The 20,740-nt window shown below is 42.1% G+C and overlaps 2 protein-coding genes across 2 annotated transcripts in view; both read left to right on the top strand.

Annotated features, from left to right (window-relative positions):
- Positions 1–1,305: 1,305 nt before the first annotated feature.
- On the top strand, positions 1,306–5,956 carry RPL24 (ribosomal protein L24). The gene is made up of 6 exons (XM_043594043.1): positions 1,306–1,420; positions 1,545–1,620; positions 2,149–2,259; positions 4,300–4,436; positions 4,844–4,907; positions 5,834–5,956. Exons 1-6 carry the CDS (start codon positions 1,416–1,418, stop codon positions 5,912–5,914), a joined length of 474 nt encoding a protein of 157 aa, XP_043449978.1. The 5' UTR covers positions 1,306–1,415; the 3' UTR covers positions 5,915–5,956.
- A 2,558-nt stretch (positions 5,957–8,514) lies between these two features.
- ZBTB11 (zinc finger and BTB domain containing 11) overlaps positions 8,515–20,740 on the top strand; it is a 34,690-nt gene continuing 22,464 nt past the window's right edge. The window contains exons 1-3 of the mRNA XM_043594042.1: positions 8,515–11,095; positions 18,875–19,110; positions 20,542–20,740. The exon at positions 20,542–20,740 is cut by the window's right edge and continues 33 nt beyond it. Of these exons, the coding sequence (XP_043449977.1) occupies positions 10,786–11,095; positions 18,875–19,110; positions 20,542–20,740 (745 nt within the window). The 5' untranslated portion in view covers positions 8,515–10,785. The remainder of the gene's footprint in view (positions 11,096–18,874; positions 19,111–20,541) is intronic.

Below are 20,740 nucleotides of genomic sequence, written 5' to 3'. Positions count from 1 at the left end.
GAGAGAGAGAGAGAGAGAGAGAACAAGCAGGGGAGGAACAGAGAGAGGGAGACACAGAATCCAAAACAGGCTCCATACTCTGAGTTGTAAGTGCAAAGCTCAAGGTGGGGCTCGAACTCAGGAACCGCGGATTGTGACCTGAGCCAAAGTCCCACCCTTAACCGACTGAGCCACCTAGGCACCAGTAACCACAGCTTTTTTTTTTTTTTTAATTTTTAAAATTTTTTTATTTTTCAGAGAAACCGAGCATGATCGGGGAAGGGGCAGAGCGAGAGGGAGACCCAGAATCCGAAGCAGGCTCCAGGCTCTGAGCTGTCAGCACAGAGATGGGCACAGGGCTCGAACCCACGAACTGTGACATCATGACCTGAGCCGAAGTCGGATGCTTAACCGCCTGAGCCACCCGGGCGTCCCACTACAGCTTTCTTAACATCAGTCAGACACTTCACTGGACTTTGCAAATGTTTTCCACTACCTAGTTACCGATCCCTTTAGAGTGAGCGGCTTGTGTAGGTAGCATAGACCAATCATTACATTTTTGTTTCCTAGTCAAGTACTCCAACACTCAATTCAAGGATTGTCTCTTGCCACTCCCCATCATATGCTAGTTTCTAGCCACAGAAGGGCTCAAGCAATTGTGGCACTGATCCTCCCAGTGGGCTTGGCTAGAGCTCCCTTTTCCAAGCCTCCAGGCAAGGGCTTTGCCCTTCTCTGTGCAACTGCCAGCCAGCCCCTGGGCTGCAATAGACAGAAATAGAAACCTAGCTCTTCCAAGACAGGCAGTTGTCATTTTGCAATGCTTCAGCCCTTATAATAGGGATTTTGTAAACTGAATAAACTAATATATATAAATACTTTAGCACAATTCCTGGCACAGAAAGAGAACTCAGTGAATGTTAATTATAATTAATGCAAGGGGGCATCATATACAATTTGATTAGCAAGGCGTGGGAGACAGTTCAGATGTCACTACTATTTTGCAAATGGTGAAATTATTAAACTTTAATTTTGTTGGTCGAGATAATGGGCCAACACGGAAGGCAAAATGTGACTTTAAGTTTTACCTGGGAGTATTATCTGCAAGTCACTAAAACTATAAAATGTAGAGTTCACATTCTGTGCAGCAGGACGATGACTCTAGGACACCTGACCGTAGAAGAGACAGGAAGATTCGGAAACCAACCGCCAGCCTAAGTGACGTTTACTTCCTGGCTCACAGAACCCGCTCAGCCTCCAGAGTAAGGAGGGGGCGGAGAACACCCAGATCAGTCTCTCCGGGATGTAGACGTCATCACCAAGCGCCGGGGTCAGGGACGGGAATTGGGGGAGGAGATTGCCTCACTGCCTTATAAGGCTTCTTCCCATGATCCTCTCTTTCTCTTCACCATCTTTCCGTCTTCCCGGCTGCCGCAGCCATGAAGTGAGTGAAAGTCTTAGGTCCCAATCTGCTTCCATCGTCGGGCAGAGCACCTCTCCTGCACTCTGGGTTTGGCTTCTCCTCGCCGTAGACACCCTCTCTAATGGGCTTTTGCTTTTTGTTACAGGGTCGAGCTGTGCAGTTTCAGTGGGTACAAGATTTACCCTGGACATGGGAGGCGCTACGCCAGGACCGACGGGAAGGTGAAGGGCCGCGTCGCCTAAACGCAGCTTGTGCTCCTTAGAGAGACCGGTCTAATTCAGTTTGAGCGTGTTCATTTACCACATCATTCTTGGTCCCTGGCAGGCTTGTTTCCGGGACCCTGTGTGCTGTGGTTGTTAGGATCAGAAACCTCTAGGTGAACCGTTTTTGAGGTTTGATTTAGTGTGAGGTCGGAAATTAAGAGTTGGGGTTACTTAAATGCCCCAGGAAATGGACCATCAAAGTATCTCGCTATTTTTCGGGCACCGATGCCTCCTGGAGTTTGATTACCCCAACCTTTCCTGCGGAATGAGCTTAAGTTTCCCCGCTCTGTGTACAAGACGGGACGGAACTCGAAGGCCTCGGTGGTGCCACCGGTGCCAGTTGTGTGACACAAGCCTTTTGGGCTCGGCGGGCCAAATGAGGGGACAGAACTTGAAAAATTAAGTTTTGGGGGAAAAAAAAGTTTTGAGCTCAGCTTTCTGCCTTGTTTAGTTAAGTAGGTAACTACTTTGAACTTGTTACTACAGGTTTTCCAGTTTCTTAATGCAAAATGCGAGTCGGCATTCCTTTCCAAGAGGAATCCTCGGCAGATAAATTGGACTGTCCTCTACAGAAGAAAGCACAAAAAGGGACAGTCGGTAAGTAAAATGCACTTTCGATGTTGGGGGTGTGGTGGGGCTCTTAAGTTTAAACTCTCTAAGCATCAGTTGCCGCTCCGTAAAATTATGGTAAGTGGGATAGTATGTGAAAGCGCTCCTAAGCTGTACAGCATCAAACAGTGAAGTGAAAGTGACTGATGAAAACAGTGTCTCCTTATATACCTTAGGCTCACAGTAATGCCGAGTTGAAATTTGAAATGTTGCCTGGCCAGAATCTGATACGTTATGCATAGTTGGGTTATAGGGCACCACGGAAGTATTTAAAGGGTTCCACTGGGTAGAAATTACTTAGGGGAACTTGGTTGTGAATATGTCTGTAGGATTAGTTCTGAAAGACGTCAGCGGAGTCTTATAGCATACTATTTTGTTCTCATGACTGAAGGCTTCTTGAAGTGCTTTTTTGGAGTGATGGAATTTTTTGAGGAAGGTTTGAGTGCCATGGCAGTAAGGATAGTATTCAGGACACTTGGAATATTTACTGACACCTCCCGGATTAATGGCATCACTAGGTGTTGTGTGAATTTAGAAGGAAAAACTTACTTCTAACTTAATTTGAAAGTAGACTTGACACACCCATTAGGATAGTCATGATTTCAAGGGGTGGGGCACGGGGATTACCAGTGTGGCTGACGATGTGGAGAAATTGGAACCCTTGTGCATTGCTGAATTTAGGATGCTGCAAGCACTGTGGAAATGGCTTGGCAGTTTCTTAAAAAGTTAAATGGAACTGTGTCCAGCATCTACACCTCTAGGAACGTACCCAGGAGAATCGTTAAGCAGGAATTTAACACAGATGACTTCTACGCTAATGTTCATAGCGCTATTATTCACAGCAGCCAAAAGATGGAAACAGCCCAAATGACCTATCAGTGGGTGAATGGATAACAAAATGTTACATCAATACAATGGAATATTATTCAGCCTTAACAGGCTGGCAAACAGCCAATATGGATAAACCTTGAAGAAGTTATTCAAAGTAAAGCCAGACACAGAAGGACAAATATTATATGATTACAACTTTATGAGGTATCTGTAATGGCAAATTCATAAAGACAAAGTAGAGGTTACCAGAGGCTGGGCAGGGGGAGGGAAGAATGTGGGGTTATTATTTAATGGGCTTGGGGTTTGGAAAGATGAAAAAGTTAGATGGATAGCGGTGGTGGTTGCAGAAAATAGTGAATATATTTAATGCCAATGAATTATATACTTAAAAAATGCTTTAAAACGGTCAATGTAATGTTAATGTATCTTTTATTAGCAAAAGTTTGAATTTTACAGTTTCAATTCCTGGACATTCCCTAAGACTTGGTAGCTTTCCTGTCATAAATCATTTTCCAATTGACTTTTTTTTCAGTGACAGTACTTTAAGTAAAAACAAAATAGGTGAGTTGAGGTTTGGTAATTTTTTTCTAGAAGTAAATTCTTTAACATAAACAGTCGTATTAAAATCACTTTTGAGGTAAGTACTCTCCAGCCAACTTCATTAATTTGACTTTGTCTTTTTAAAATAGTAAAAAATGGCCAGGATTTGCAAGACATAATTTAATCAGTCTGTAATTGGAAAACTTACCTGCATATTGCAGTATTTTACACATAGATATTTTTTATATATTTTCAAATGATTGCATGAATTATTTTTTTGTTGAATATTGCTATGATCTGAATGTATACTCCTAAAATTCATATGTTGAAACCTAACTGTCAAGGTGATGATACTAAAGGTGAGAACTTTGGGAGGCTCTGCCATCAGGAATGGCACTAGTGCTCTTATAAAAATGCCCAAGAGCGCTCTCTTGCTCCCTTCAACATGTGGTGATACAGCTACAATAGGAAGGGGGTCCTCACATGACCATGCTGGAATCTGACTTCAGTCTCTAGAACTGTTGGAAATTTGTTATCAGCTACTCAGTCTGATATTTAGTTGTATCAGCCCTAGCATACTAAAATACAAATCTTAATGGTTTCCCCCATATCCATGAACAAGATTTATAAGTGTGCTTCCATCTTTTTGTTTCATAGGAAGAAATTCAAAAGAAAAGAACCCGCCGTGCAGTCAAATTCCAGAGGGCCATCACTGGTGCATCTCTTGCTGATATAATGGCCAAGAGGAATCAGAAACCTGAAGTTAGGAAGGCTCAACGAGAACAAGCCATCAGGTAAGGAAGCCTTTGTTATGAGCATTTCAGCTATTGGGATGAATTGTAGGTTATGACTGAATTTATAGGCATGGGGATCTAATCTGATGTTTTGTGTTTTGATACTTGAATCTATATTGAAATTGTCAGTCCTAAATATTGAGGTTTAGTAATACAGAAGCTTATAGTGTATGCTTAATGATTTGTTGAAATTCTATATGCAAATAAGGCTGCTGTACGATTTCTAATCTATGTTAAGCTGACTTGGTTAATGATATTTATTGACAAACTCTTTGGATTTATCCTACGAATAATTGCAGGTGGGGAAGGAAAGTGATAATCTCCTTTCCCAAAACACTCTAGCTCCTTGTTAATCTGCATTCTTAAGGAGTAAAGCACTTTGCCTTAAGTTATTTTTAACCCCACAGGGCTGCCAAGGAAGCAAAAAAGGCTAAGCAAGCATCTAAAAAGACAGCAATGGCTGCTGCTAAGGTAATTGTGAGATTGTCTTGGATTTCTTATTTAAAATAACAGGAGGAGGGGCCCTAATTGGCTCAATCATTAGAGCATGTGACTCTGGATCTTGGGATTGAGTTCAAGCCCCACATGGGGCGTAGAAATTACTTAAAAATAAAATTTTTAAAAAATAATACTAAAGTCACATAAGAAAATTTACTTTTTAATCCAAATTGTGGTTAATGAAAGTTTCAAGGTGTTTTGTTGTTAAGTTTATTCCTTTTGAAAGAGAGGGAAAATCTCAGGCTGTGTGCTGCCATTGCAGAGCCCAACTCAGGGCTTAAACGCATGAAACTGAGCTGAAACCAAGAGATACCCAACTGACTTGAGTCACCCAGGTGCCCTGAAAGTTTCAAGTTTTTAAGGAATTTAGTGCAAGGACCCAATCAAAATGATGTTCCTAACTGGTTTCCTGGCTGGTTGATTCAGAGCTCCCTCTGCCAGAGCCAAATGAAGTCTGTTGGTACCAGAAATTGGGGAAGGGGAAAATAAAGGTGGCTTTTGTTGTTAAAGTTTATTTTGAAAAGCTTTAAGTAATAGTGCAGAGTTTACCCAGCTTTTCTCAGTGTTATCAGTTTCAATAACCATAGTAAAATTTTCAAAACCATTGGTTTTAGAGAACTAGTAATGTCCTTTTTCTGTTCTTAAGACACAGTTCAGGATCCCATACTGCATTTAGTTGTGTCTCCTCACTTAACTCCTCCAATCTGTGACAGTATCTTTGTTTTTCATTTACATATCCTATAGAGGTAGACTTCTAACTTTTCATGGGGAGGCTGGCTCTTAAGAGTAATAGGAATGCAGTTAAATAATAAGAAAAGCAATCTAGGATACATAGAGAATCTGGACATAAGTGATTGAAAACTTGTATGGAATAATGTCGCATGTTAATCTTTTTACAGGCTCCTACGAAGGCAGCCCCTAAGCAAAAGATTGTGAAGCCTGTGAAGGTTTCTGCACCCCGAGTTGGTGGAAAACGCTAAGTTCGCAGATCAGATTTTTAAATAAATATCTGACTATAACTAGATTGTGGTGGATTTTTTTACTATAAAAACAGGTAGGGGCTCCTGGGTGGCTCAGTTGGTTAAATGTCATGTCAGACTTTGGCTTAGGTCATGATCTCCATGGTTCATGAATTGGAGCCCTGAGTCAGGCTCTGTCCTGACGGCTTGGAGCCTGGAGTTTGCTTTGGATTCTCCCTCTCCTCCCTCTCCCTGTCCCTGTCCCCCACCCCCCCCACCCCCCGTCTCTCTCAAAAAAAATTTTTTTTTTTTTAATTTTTTTTTTCAATGTTTATTTATTTTTGGGACAGAGAGAGACAGAGCATGAACGGGCGAGGGGCAGAGAGAGAGGGAGACACAGAAACGGAAACAGGCTCCAGGCTCTGAGCCATCAGCCCAGAGCCCGACGCGGGGCTCGAACTCACGGGCTGCGAGATCGTGACCTGGCTGAAGTCGGACGCTTAACCGACTGCGCCACCCAGGCGCCCCTCAAAAAATTTTTTAATAACAAAACAGGCATATTGTGCCTACATAGTAATAGCTGAACTATAGAGTTAAGAATTTGAGAACTAGGTTTTTTTTTTAATACAATGTTTTTTAAATGTTTATTTTCAGAGAGTGCAGGCATGTGAGTGAGGGAGGGGCAGAGAGGATTCTAAGCAGTCTTTGTGTTAGTGCGTGTCTGTGCCTGTCAGCACATAGCCTGACAAGGGGCTCAACCTCAGGAATCAGGAGATCGTGACTGGAGCCGAAATCAAGTTGGAAGCTTACCCGACTGAGCCACCCAGGTTCCCCAAAAGTAAATCTTTTCAATGAATTTCTGTTGTTGAGTTACTCTTCCATGGTAAACATTTATATTGGGTTTGCCCTTCACCTATTACCATCAGTTGATAGCTGAATTGAAAGTGCTTAAAACTTGGGGCACCTGGGTAGCTCAGTCCCTTAAGCCTACAACTTCACTTAAACCTGCAATTCAATCTCAGATCTTGATCTCAAGGCCATGAGCTCAAGTCTAGTGTTGGGCTCTACGAGGGACTTGAAGTCTACTTTATTATTATTTTTTAGTTTATTGTCAAATTGGCTTACATACAACATCCAGTGCTCATCCCAACAAGTGCCCTCCTCGGTGCCCATCACCCACTTTCCCGCACCTCCCATCAACCCTCCATTTGTTCTCTGTATGAGTCTCTTATGGTTTGCCTCCTTCCCTCTCTCTGTTTTTCCCCCTTCCCTTCCCCCATGGACCTTATGTTAAGTTTCTCAAGATCCACATGAGTGAAAACGTATCTTTCTGCGACTGACACTTAGCGTAATACCCAGCATAATACCCTCCAGTTCCATAGCTGCAAACGGTATGATTATGTCTCCTCTCTCTGCCCTTCGCCGCTTGCACTCACATTCTCTCAAAAATGAACATTAAAAAAAAAGTACTTAAAACTTCAACTGTACTCTTAAGCCACTCTTTTTTTTTTTCAACGTTTTTTATTTATTTTGGGGATAGAGAGAGACAGAGCATGAATGGGGGAGGGGCAGAGAGAGAGGGAGACACAGAATCAGAAACAGGCTCCAGGCTCTGAGCCATCAGCCCAGAGCCCGACGCGGGGCTCGAACTCACGGACCGCGAGATCGTGACCTGGCTGAAGTCGGACGCTTAACCGACTGCGCCACTCAGGCGCCCCTACCACTCTTTTTTTCCAGAAATAAGTTTGAATGAAGAGTACAACTTTGTTAGCACGTGAATATGCTTACAAATTCCCAAGGTAGTTTGTTGAGCTGGGAATTAGAGCCATGTTAAAATTCCAAGAAAAACCAGTAGCCTGCTGATACTCTAGATAATGTGTGTGTAAAATGTGACAAGGAAGAGTAATTTATGTTAATAGGCTTGTACTTCTGGCACCTGGGTGGCTCAAGTCAGTTAAGCGTCAGACTTCGCTCAGGTCATTATCTCACCCTTTGTGAGACTTTGCGATGACAGCTCCAAGTCTGCATTGGATTCTCTGTCTCCCTCTCTCTTTGCCCCTCCCCCACTCGTGCTCATCCTCTCAAAAGTAACTAGGGGTGCCTGAGTGGCTCAGTGAGTTAAGTGTCTACTTCAGCTCAGGTCATGAACTCTAGTGAGTTCGAGCCCCACGTGGGGCTCTGTGCTGACAGCTCAGAGCCTGGAGCCTGCTTTGGAATCTGTCTCCCTCTCTGTTCCTACACCACTTGCACTTTGTCTCTCTCAAAAATACTGAAAAAAATTTTTTTTAAAGTAAAAAATAAATCCTGTTATGTGCCACTGCCAAGTTGGAAAGCTACAAGTCGCATCCTCATTTGAGAAACATGCTTTTACATATAGAAATACTAGGTGAAGGTAAAAATCAGACCTCAGCATTCCTCCCCCCATCCCCTCCGTGCTATCCAAAGTGATAGAATTATTCTGTCTAGTGCATGTTAAATTCAAGCATTGTTCTGGGTGTTAGGAATAAATAAAATAGCCCTTTTGGGGGACTTGAAAACTAAAATTCTAACATCAATTTAAGAAATGTGCAAATCCACTGGCTCTTGCTTAGAAATCTCTAAGGTTTTGCTTGGAAATTTTTTTCATTTATTGTGTAATTTTTTTTTTCTGAAACAACAAGGAAAATAAGACCATTATTTAGCTGTGAACAAGGAAACTTAACCAACGAAACTACCCAACTTGAGTTCAGAGCTAGATTCCTAATTTTGGGATACAGGAAAAAAATGTCCTTTTAAATCACTGCTTTTCTGGCTTACATGACTTAAGGTGAAACTGTCAATTCTGATTGTCCTTGATTCCTGGGTAGCCTGCAACCCAGGAGGAACTAGAAATAAATAGTAAATACCTGTTCTAGAAGGGTGGCAAGTTTAGCTTTTCTCAGGAAGACAATTAGTCCACCTGTAAAACCTTTTCTCCACATTGGCCCAAAGGCAATTCAAGTACAGTGTGCTTCTAAATGCTTTTCACAGGTTGTTTTGGCAGAAACTGAATTGGGTAATTTAAGTTTTTCTCCACTTCCACAACTTTTTAAATCTATTTTAAGTTAGTTTTTTTTGTTGTTGTTTTTTAAAGAGCTGCAGCTATCTTAATGTTTATTTTTGAGAGAGAGACAGCATGAGTGGTGGAGGGACAGAGAGAAGAGAATCCAAAAAAGCCTCCAGGCTCTGAGGTGTCAGTACAGAGCCCAAGATGGGGCTTGAACTAATGAATAGACCATGAAAACATGACATGAACCGAAACCAGCTGCTTAACCAACTGAGCCACGCAGGTGCCCCTTAAATTTAGTTTTAAAGGAAGTCGATTTCACAGTATAAGAGTGATGGTGCTGGCCCAGCACAGTTCTTGGAGGGTTGATTTAGGTATCTGCTTTGGGTGGCCCACTCCAAAGAGCGGAGAGGATGCATCTCTACCTTCTAATTCCTCTTCCTTTCCCCAGCTGTCTCAGTCTGGGTTGAGTGACCCTAAGTAAATACCTGGTCTGGTGGTTATGTCTTTCATATATATGTCTGGGAGCTCAGGTACCTACAGCCAGAATCATATTCAAGGATGCTGCCTCAGGTATCTAAGCCACCTGTCAATTCCCGCAACCTCAACCGCAAGTACCGCAGAGATTGGGTGCCATCCTATTTTTTGAGCCCAGTGCATTCACCTGTTTACCTCTTAACATGTCTCCGCAGGGTCAGAGAGCCTGACCCAGCGACTGCAGACTCCAGGCTGGGGGCAGAGGGGGAGGGTTGACCTGGAACTAGCAAAGCACTGTCAATGCCAGACCCCAGTTGTCGAGTAGGATGCTCTGGGCCTGTAGTCTCGTCTGTGCTGCAGATTCAACCAACGGATGGGTGGCATGGGCCATTGCTCCGGCCTACCCGCTAAAGATGTGAAACAGGACCCGCACTGTACGCTGGAAGATGCATTTCAGGTCGCCTTGGTCTTTTATGTATTCGGTAAATGTTGGGTGTAAAATGAAGAATCCCCCCCCCCCCCGGCTTATGTAAAAATACATGCAGATGAAGCTGTAAGAGTGCTATCTACTCATTGCCAACGTCATTACCTTCGAATATAGAAAACTGCCCCTATGTTAGACGGTCATTCGAGGAAAATCCCGACAGTTCCATGGCTGATTTGGAGCCAACACTTTAAGTCTGGAAATTATAATTCTTATCACTGAAGGACTCAGATTTCAAACGTTTACCCGTAAAATAAATTTACATGTGGATGCGGCTATCTTTGGTCTTGTGTCCATAGGCTTATATTTTACTAAGATCCTCAAAATCTTATGCTTTTACGTTGTTGGGGGTCTCAGAAGGTAATCGGGGTAAAAAAAACCAGACACCTCCACACCTTGGTGTATATCCGACGGGAAATCAACAGCCCACCAACTCCCACACGTGCTCAGAGCAAGGGAAAGAAGGAAAAAATGAAAAGGGAAACTGCCAGGACTTAAGATGTCTGCTCAAAGCAGTCTTCGGTCTCGAAGGAAAGGCCTACCCTCTTCCAAAATGTCCGCCCGCAGTCCTGACGTCACCCGGCTGGCTTCATCAATCCAGAAAGCCTGTGCGCTCCAATCAGGACTCAGTCCCCTCACCCACTGCCCTTGATCACGTCATTTCCGGTGGTGCAGCAGCCATTTTGTCAGTCGCCAGCGGATCCCGCGCGCTGGAGAAGTGCAGTTCCCCCTGGTTACCAACTCGTCGGTTCTGCCTTCGCGCTGCGGGCGCCGTCGAAGAGCACTCACCACAGATACAGCCATTCCTCCCTACAGTGCCGCCGCCGCTGTTGCATCCGTCCGGAGCCAGTGCGCTGTCTTCCTCCCCCACCACTGACAGGCGCCCTTAGGGAGCCGCCGTCAGAGATGTCAAGCGAGGAAAGCTACCGGGCCATTCTTCGCTACCTGACAAACGAACGTGAGCCGTATGCTCCGGGCACGGAGGGCAATGTCAAGCGTAAAATCCGCAAAGCGGCCGCCTGCTATGTGGTGCGCGGTGGGACCTTGTACTACCAGCGGCGGCAGCGGCACCGCAAGACCTTCGCGGAGCTGGAGGTGGTGCTGCAGCCCGAGCGGCGCCGGGGGCTCATCGAGGCGGCGCACCTGGGCCCGGGCGGCACTCACCACACCCGGCATCAGACCTGGCACGACTTGTCCAAGACTTACTGGTGGCGAGGTAGGACCTCGCCCGTGGCGAGGGGGCGGGCGGCGGCCTGTTGTCCAGGCAAGGCCCGCTGGCGGAGGCGGGCTTGCTTGCGCACGAGCGAGTTGGAGGGTCCCAGACGCCCCTCGCCCACCCAGCCGGCGCTCGCGGCGGAGCGGCTGCCAGGCGGAGCCGAGAGGGTGGGGGACGCGAAAGGAGCCGCACTTCCCACAGGAAGGAGGCCGGGGAAGCTGGGGGCGGGCCCTGGCCCGGGGTGGGGCGAAGGGGGCTTCCCCGGGGGCCGGGCCAGCCGCCGGGAGGGGCCTGGTCGTGCGGGCTGCGGCAGGCCCGCCTCCTTCGGCGGTGCTGGAGGCGGTGGCTCCTGCCCTCCCGGACGCTCCAGGGCGGCGATCGAGCGGAGCTACGTCTGTGCCTTTTAAAATCTTGTTCCTGCTGATAGTCTGGGGAAGGGACAGTCTGTTCCAAGCCTGGGCTGCTTGCTTCAGCCGTTTGAGCTAGGATTTGGGCCTGCGGGTTTGAGGTTCTCTGGACCTGCTTGCCCGTATTCTTCCAATTGTGCTACTGCGGCGTAAATAAGCAATAATGCGATCACACAGCTCGTGCAGAGCTGATCTGAAATGACTGTATGGAAATAACTGTCTTCAACCTCGATTTTAGGGCAAGAATTCAATGTGAATAGCAGATGCCTTTCATTCTGAATGTTTTCATTTTCTTCCCTTTGATACTGTAGAAAGCGCTTTGGAAACTGAGGCACTATGTACACTCCTGAAAGATAAGGTTACTGTGGTTGTAACAGGAAATACTGCTCTTAAGTTTCTTGCCTGCTTGGGAACCAGGTTAAGGAATGAGGGCAAGGGTCTTTGGCTTCTTTCCCGCCCTCATCCTCCACAAATTTGATTTACATTCAAACTGTTCGCTTGGAATTAGTGGAAGTTTGCAGGCCCTTAGGAGAGGTTTTGTAAGGAAGGATTCTGCCCTTCAGTCTCCTTATGGCTCAGGAGAAATTAACAGTCTGGGTTGCTTATCCGTGATTAAAGAAATTCGACTACGGACTAATTTCTGAAGTTCTTTTCAGTTCCTGAACTTTGTCATCAAGCCTATTAATTGACAAGCTATTGGGTAGTCCTTCCTTTTGTTCCTTAAAGAGTTCTTGTGTGTTTTCAAAAAACGATCCAGCTCTATTGTTTGCTTAAATGCGTTCTCTTAATTTATTTTTTATTTTAAACCAATATTTGAATTAAATTCCTCTAAAGGGACAGAAGTGTGAAAGGTGAATACGGAGTAATTGCTGCCTTTTGTTAAAACTGATTTGGTCAGGCAATTGTTTTCCTGAGCAAATGTCTTATGTTTAATACTTTATGACATGTTGGGGCGCCTGGCTGGCTCAGTGGTTAGATCTTGTGACTCTTCATCTTGGGGTGGTGAGTTTCAGTCCCACTGTGGGTGTAGAGATTACTTTTAAAAAAAATAATTAAAAAATACTTTATGACATGTTAAAAATTAAAATATAGCCAAGTATCATTGATCAGACTTGTACATGCAGGCATAGTCTGAGCTCTTAATTTGTTTTCGTTTAATCTTGATAAAATCGTGTAAGGTGGAAATATTTATCTCTGTTTCAGCCATGAGAAAACTAAAAGCATCAGGTGGTTATATAGGTCAGAGGTCACACAGCTGACCTTTGTGATTTCATGCTCTTAACCACTATTATATGGTGCTGTAACGGTTTAGTGTTAAGAATTTTCGTTCCCTAAACTTATTATCTGTGAATGATATTGAATGCAGTTTGGTTGGGGGGGGGGGTTGTTTGAGTTTTTTGGTGTGCAGTGTCTTAAAAGACAAAAATTTTTAAAAATGAGACCATGTTTAATGTTTAATTTAAAAATGAAAGAGATACATTTGTGGTTTGTCTACATTTGTAGAACTTAAGAGGCATTAAACGACTAGAACTGTTATTCTTGAAGTACCACACGTCAGTAGAGTAGTGAACCCCTGGCAAGGGAGGCCCTGAGATCCTTTCAGAAGATCCACAAAGGCAAAATTATTTTCATGATAATTCCAAGGCATTATTTGCTTTTTTTTCCTAGTTGTTTTCCAAGTATACGGTGGAGTTTTCCAGAGGCTATGTGACATGTCATATATGGCAATAAGTTGATTGCAGAAGTATATATGATAATCTGTCTTCTGTTAAGCCACACATTAAAAAGATTTTCAAAAATGTAAAGCAGTACTCCTCTTCTCACTATTTTTATGAAAATAGTGATTTTTTCATAAAATGCTATTTTGACATGTAATGAGTTTTTGTTATTTGATGATCTCATTATTTTTATTATTTTAGTCGTTCCTCCTTTCAAATAAGAATGTGGGGCCCTTGGCTGTTGCAGTCCATAGAGCGTACAACTCTTGGTTGTGAATTCAAGCCCCACGTTAGGCATAAAGCTTGCTTAAAAATAATAATAATAAAATAATTCATAATCATCAGAGAAGTTTGCTCTCAGTTATTAACTATTCATTTTATTTTTTTTAAAGTAGTTATTCATATTGATTCTTAGTACGTTAACACTTTGGTTGCTTCCTTGTTTATGTGTAAGATATATATATAATACAAAGCTATTGTAGACTATTTACCTGAAAGCTATTAAGAATTGATCAATGTAAGTGCCAAACTGTTCCAGAGTCATAAGTTGTATCAAGGACAGTTTAATGAGATTCATAATTTATTTTGGGTTTTTTTTTTTGAAATGCTGCTATCATAAGATATATTCTAGTGCTCAGGCGAGTTTGTAGCAATTTTCCTCCTTTGAGTACAGTTGAGAAACTGTGGTTCGTGCCTAGAAGTTTACATATAACAAATTTCAGAATGTAAAATGTTAATAATTATTCTCAATGCCCCCCCCCCCACACACACACATAAACCTCTTATTTCATCTTGTATTGAAGTCTGTGCTGGAGTTTCAAAATGATTCTCTTCCCTGCCTCCATCAGATGCTGATGCTAGGTATCTACAGTGAAATGCTTCCAGAATGTAAAGAAAGAATTAAATTAGGAGGGGGAAACAAAGATTAAACTGGCAAAAAAAAAAAAAAAAGTTAGCTACCTGTAGAAGTCCCTACCCCAAGAACTGATTTTTGTTTTAGAATAATGGGATAAATGGATGCTGTTGTTAGGGAGCCTAGAAGAGGTTGTAATCTCCAGAAAATCCACCAAAAACTGGGCCTTTATAACCATAACTAACCACCTGTAACCTCTTTGAAGAAAACAAAACAGAAGAATTCATATGCATGTAACCAGAAATGGGAGCCCCTGAACTGGGGTGGTCATTGTATCCAAAAATGATAGGGATGGAAGCTCTTGAAGAGCTGATAGGAGCAAAATTGTTCATTTTGGCAAATAGATCTCTGAAGCATTGGTTCTTGACCCAGGAACGATTCTGCTTCCCAGGATATGTCTGGCTATGTCTGGAGACAGTTTTGATTGTCATAACTCGTGGTGGTGGTTGAGGGGTTGCTATCCACATCTAGTTGGGTAGAGGGTAGGAATGCTTCTAAACGTGATACAGTAAGAATGGACAGGACAGCCCTCTACACCCCTCCCGCCACCAGCAAGAATCATCTGGCCCAAAATGTCAACACTGCTGAAGTTGAGAAACCCTGCCCTAGGGTAAGAAACTGTTCCTCAAGTTGTTTTATTAGAGGACTACCCACTAAAGTCTTCATCTTTTTTTGTTTTGATTCTGTGCTCAGTGAAGAATCTTTTAATGGTAATCTTGATGTTTTATGTGGGGTTTTTGTTTTTTGCAGTACCAGAGAGGTTGACCAGTGAGTATTACCGTATTTAGCAAACACTTATGTAGTAGTTACTGTGTGTCATATAGTGTTCAAAGTGCTTTATAAATCTTAACATTAATCATAACACCATAGTGTAAGTACCATTACCCCCATTTTGCAGTCGATGACACGTAGGCACAGAGAGGTTTGGCATGGTCACCGAGCTAGTTAGTGGGTTCAGATTTTGCTGCATAAGTAGTTTCAATCCTTTTCAGTAATGTAGTAAATTAATTGTGTTTATATATTGATGTCTTTTTAGTGATTAACTTGAGTCAGTCTTTCAACTTAATCCTGGATGAACTAGAGGTTAGGTTTCTGAATCTTTAAAGCTAGATTTAAGATGATCCATCAAAACACTAACACTCAAGGGAGAGGACTTGAATATCGGGTGACTTTTGAGAAAACTGATTATCATACATTAAAATTTTTTCCTGTAGTTTTAATAATTTTCCTCCTTTTCAAATGCTTCCTATGTAGTTTTTCCAATACCATTTGAACTTAACAAGTTTATGGTGTAACCAGAGTTCTGCTATATGCAGAATATACTGAACGATGTAGAATCATAAAATGTTTAGAAATACATCCAAAGTTAATTAGGAAAACATGCTGCCTTCTTTGTTTACTGTGAAGATGAAAACTTCCTCAGCACTACTTCTTATTCTTTAAGTATTTTTTTATGTTCATTCATTTATTTATTTAAATGTTTATTTTTGAGAGGTGAGGGGGAAAGAGCATGAGCAAGGGAGGGTCAGAGAGAGGGAGACACAGAATCTGAAACAGGCTCCAGGCTCTGAGCTGTCAGCACAGGGCCCAGCACAGGACTCGAACTCACGAACCATGAGATTATGATCTGAGCTGAAGTTGGACGCTTAACTGACTGAACCACCCAGGGCACCCCTCTAAGTATGTTTTTTTACTTATAAATATGTATTCTCTTACATGTGTCATTTCCCACTCTTATAGCCATTTATTCTTTTTACTGTAGTTGGCCTACAATATATTAGTTTCAGGTGTATAACTTAGCGATTCAACGATTATATACATAATGAATGTTTACCATGATAAGCTTAGGTACCATCTGTTGCCATGGAAAATTATTATTACCATATTATTGACTATATCTCCTATGTTGTACTTTTCATCCCCATGGTTTATTCCATGATTTATTTATAGTTGGAAGTTTGTATTTGTACTCCTTTACTTTTTTTTTAGTTGTGGTAAGATATACATAATATAAAATTTACTGTTTTAAGTGTACAGTTCAGAAGCATTGAGTACATTCACATTGTTGTGTGACCGTCACCACTCTTCAGAAATTTTTCATCACCCCAACCCATTCACTTTTTTTTTTTCTTTTGACAAAGAGAATGAACTTTTTTTTTTTTTTTAAAGTAAGCTTTACGCCCAATGTGGGGCTTAAACCCATGACCCTGAGATCAAAAGTGGCATGCTGTACCAAATGAGCCAGCCAAGCACCTCTTAATTATATGTAAAATATAATTTTACTCTTAATTATTTATGTAATTATATGTAAAATATATATGCATCCAGCCTTTTTATCATTTTTAAAAATCTTCTCACTGTATAGACTTTTATTGACTGTAACATACAGGTATAGACTTTTATTGACTGTAGCATTTTCAGACATTAGAATATATTCTCTAAATACGCACACATAAATGCCTTTTTATGGAAGTTTTATTTAATCCTGACCCAGTATTTTCTGAGTTATGTTCCGGGCAGAGGGGGCGGGGAGTGGGGGGGTGGGGAGGATCTATAAGAAATAAATTTGGCAAATTTCTGTTAAGCAGCTGTCTTCATTGTAGAACTCTTAGAGCTTTGAATGTGATAATACCCATTATGTGTGTATAAAATGCAAATATAATTTTGTGAATTTATTAATCCAGTGTATACTTTTTTAGTAAGTATGGGACATAATACAATTTGAGAAACATAGCTTGAATATTAACCGAAGGTTGAAAGGAACCATGGTATAATTAGACATCTTGAAATTCTTTTCAGGAACTTATTATATACCTCTATATCATTTTAGCTAAGTAATGAGCCTTTTCATTTACATTTTACGTGGGGATTGTAGGGGGAGAATTTTCTGCCACAGTGATGGATAAATGTATTCCTGGGTAAGTAGCATAATATACTGAAAATCAGATGGCTTTTGGGGACCCAGTAATGCAGTTTACTAGATGTAACTTGGGACAAGTTTCTTACTCTTAGGCTTCATTCTTCTCATTTGTAGGATGGAAATTAATTGTAATTTCCTCTTGTAAGGAGGATGGTGTGTGTAAGCATTCTCCCTGCTCCTCACCCCTGCCCCAACATGCTGAACTAGAAGTTGAAATTCACGATAGGATCTTGTGAGTGGCTTGTGTACAAGCAACTTTTGTTAAGACTGTGTATGCTGTGGGGCACCTGGGTGGCTCAGTCAGTTAAGCTTCTGACTCTTGATTTCTGCTCAGGTCATGATCTCATGGTTCCTGAGATCAAGCCCCATGTCAGGCTCTACACTGACAGTTCAGAGCCTACTTGGGATATTTCTCTCTCTCTCTCTCTCTCTCTCTCTCTCTCTCTCTTTCTCTCCCTCTCCCCCCTCCCCCCTCTTTCTCTCTCTCTCTCTCTCCCCCCCTTTCTCTCTCTCTCTCCTCCCCTTTCTCTCTCTCTCCCCCCCTTCTCTCTCTCTCCGTCTTTCTCTCTCTCTCCCTCTTTCTCTCTCCCTCCCTCTCTCTCTCCCTCTCGCTCTCTGCCCCTCCCCCACTCTTGCTTTTTCTATCAAAATGAAAAAAAAAATTACTGTGTCCTGCTTTGTGCCCAGCATCATGCAAGGACCTAAAAACAAAACAAAACAAAAACTGTTATTTCATACAACCCTAAAATCTCATAGCTTTCAAAAATGAGATTTATTTTACACTCTCATTATGTTGCAATTTCACTCCACCTTTTTTTTTTTTTAAATGTTTGTTTATTTATTTTTTTTTTTTAATTTTTTTTTTTCAACGTTTATTTATTTTTGGGACAGAGAGAGACAGAGCATGAACGGGGGAGGGGCAGAGAGAGAGGGAGACACAGAATCGGAAACAGGCTCCAGGCTCTGAGCCATCAGCCCAGAGCCTGACGCGGGGCTCGAACCCACGGACCGCGAGATCGTGACCTGGCTGAAGTCGGACGCTTAACCGACTGCGCCACCCAGGCGCCCCTAAATGTTTGTTTATTTTTGAGAGAGAGAGAGAGCGTGAGTGGGGGGAGGACAGAGAAAGAGGGAGATACAGAATCCAAAGCAGGCTCCAGACTCTGAGCTGTCAGCACAGAGCCTGATGCGGGGCTCGAACTCACAAACTGTGAGATCATGACCTGAGCCATAGTCAGGCGCTTAACCAACTGAGCCACCCAGGCGCCCCTCCACCTGTCGTTTTTCATCTACAATTCAGGCTAAATGATGGCATCCATCTGGAACATGCTGTTATTTGAGAGAGGGGCGAAGATCAGATCACCGATGAGAAACAGGGCCTCTTAAAGCTTTTGCGACATGGCACACGTTATATTTATTTATATTCCATTGACCAAAGCAAATTGCATGGGAAATCCTGATGTTAGTAGGGTGGAGAGGTAATCACGTTATATAACTGTTCACGAAGGTCATATTGGCATTTTCATACAATTTCTATAGCATGAATGAGTTGCAGCTCTCATGGAAAACGGGTACTGCTATATAATCATATGGTGGGGAAGCAAATAACTAGGAATAAGCAAAAATAAGAATGGAAAACATCATCTGTAACCTTACATCTATGAAAACATGCACCTTGCATTCTCAAGAAATCACTTTTACATGCTGTGTGTCCACACATAAGCACTCAAACATATCAGTGTACGTAGATTAAAGAACCAAAAATAATTTTCAAATGACATAGTATTAAATTCGACTTGTTAATTTTTATTTTTATTCTAGGTATATTAAAGCAAGTGAAAGATTACATTAAACAGTGTAGCAAATGCCAGGAGAAGCTAGATCGGTCCCGTCCAATATCAGATACTTCAGAAATGTTAGAAGAACTGGGACTAGACCTTGAGTCTGGAGAAGAAAGTAATGAATCAGAGGATGATCTGAGCAATTTTACTTCAGCTCCAACTGCAGCCTCCAAGCCTGCAAAAAAGAAGCCAGTGTCCAAACATGAACTTGTATTTGTAAGTAGAACTTTCCATTCAGCTTTAACATTTGTAACTAATGTATTAGGTTTGTAGTCTTCGTGAATTTTTTCTTAAAGTACCAAAACTGCTTGACTGTTGAAAATTTAAGTAAGTCTCAGGTAATACACTCTGTTACTACATACACTAAAAGTATGCTAAGACTGCTTTTTCATTAATTATAAATATTCCTGTAGTTAAGTCTCTAGAATGTAGGTTGTTGGTTTGTTGTTAATCATTCTTCTTGTCTTATTTTATTTCTTAAATGTTTGTTTATTTTTGAGAGAGCACAGGCGTATGCCCGTGAGAGGAGAAGAGGAGCAGAGAGAGAGGGAGACAGGATCTGAAGCGGGCTCTGTGCTGAGAGCAGAGAGCCCAATAGGGGCTTAAACTCACGAACTGTGATGTGAGATCATGACCTGAGCCAAAATCAGACGCTTAACAGACTAAGCCACCCAGATGGCCCTCTTCCTGCCTTTTTAAATGGTATATTGGTGGGGCACCTGGGTCGCTCAGTGGGTTAAGCATTGGACTCATTTCATCTCAGGTCCTGATCTTGAGGTTCATGAGATTGAGCCCCATGTTGGGCTCTGTACTGACAGTGAAGAGCCTTCTTGGCATTCTCTCTCTCCCTCTTTCTCTGCCTGCTTCTCTCTCTGTCTCTGTCTCTCTGTCTCTCTCTTTCTCTCTGAAAATATAATAAATAAATAAATGGTATGTTGGTACAGGTAGACAATACGTTTCTGGAAACAATCTTTAGGTCATGAAACAAGGTAAATTAAACTGGCTAGGTCTTGGGGCACCTGGGTGGCTCAGTCAGTTAAGTGTCCAGCTTCAGCTTGGGTCATGATCTCACAGTTTGTGAATTTGAGCCCTGCTTCGGGTTGTCTCTGTCTCCTTTTCTCTCTCTCAAAAATAAACATTAAAAAAAAACAAACAAACTGGCTGGGGCTTCTGGGTGGCTCAGTTGGTTGAGCGTCTTGACTTCAACTCAGGACATGATCTCACGGTTGGTGGGATCACTGCATTGGGTTTACAGCTGTCAGCATAGAGCCTGCTTTGGATCCTCTGTCCTCCTCTCTCTAGCCCTCCCCTGCTTACAATCTCTCTTTCTCGAAAATGAATAAATGTTAAAAAAAAATTGGCTAGGTTTTTTTTTTTTTTTTTTTTTACCTGTATTACTTTCATACACCATTAAGTTTCTGACTAGTAAATAAAGGCAGCAAGAAGTGAGATGCAGGAACATGGCAGAAAATAGTAAGAATGCTCTCTTAATTTAAATATATAGGTAATAAAGAATATCTGGCTATTTCTTCATATTAATTAATGGTGTCTTTAAAAGTGAATAATGTGTCACGTTTTAAATTCTGTTAAAGGTAGAAATACAGATGATACATAATACAACTCTTGGTCTTAAACTTATTTTGATAGGTTGACACCAAAGGAGTGGTGAAACGTTCTTCTCCAAAACATTGTCAGGCTGTCTTAAAGCAGCTCAACGAACAGAGACTCTCCAACCAGTTCTGTGATGTTACTTTGTTAATTGAGGGAGAGGAGTACAAAGCTCATAAATCTGTTCTGTCAGCTAATAGTGAATATTTTCGAGATCTTTTTATTGAGAAAGGAGCTG

The sequence above is a fragment of the Prionailurus bengalensis genome, chromosome C2, assembly GCF_016509475.1.
Source record: "Prionailurus bengalensis isolate Pbe53 chromosome C2, Fcat_Pben_1.1_paternal_pri, whole genome shotgun sequence".
Classification (NCBI taxonomy): domain Eukaryota; kingdom Metazoa; phylum Chordata; class Mammalia; order Carnivora; family Felidae; genus Prionailurus; species Prionailurus bengalensis.
Note: the sequence above shows the minus strand (reverse complement) of the source record. Positions and strands in the feature narration are given on the sequence as shown.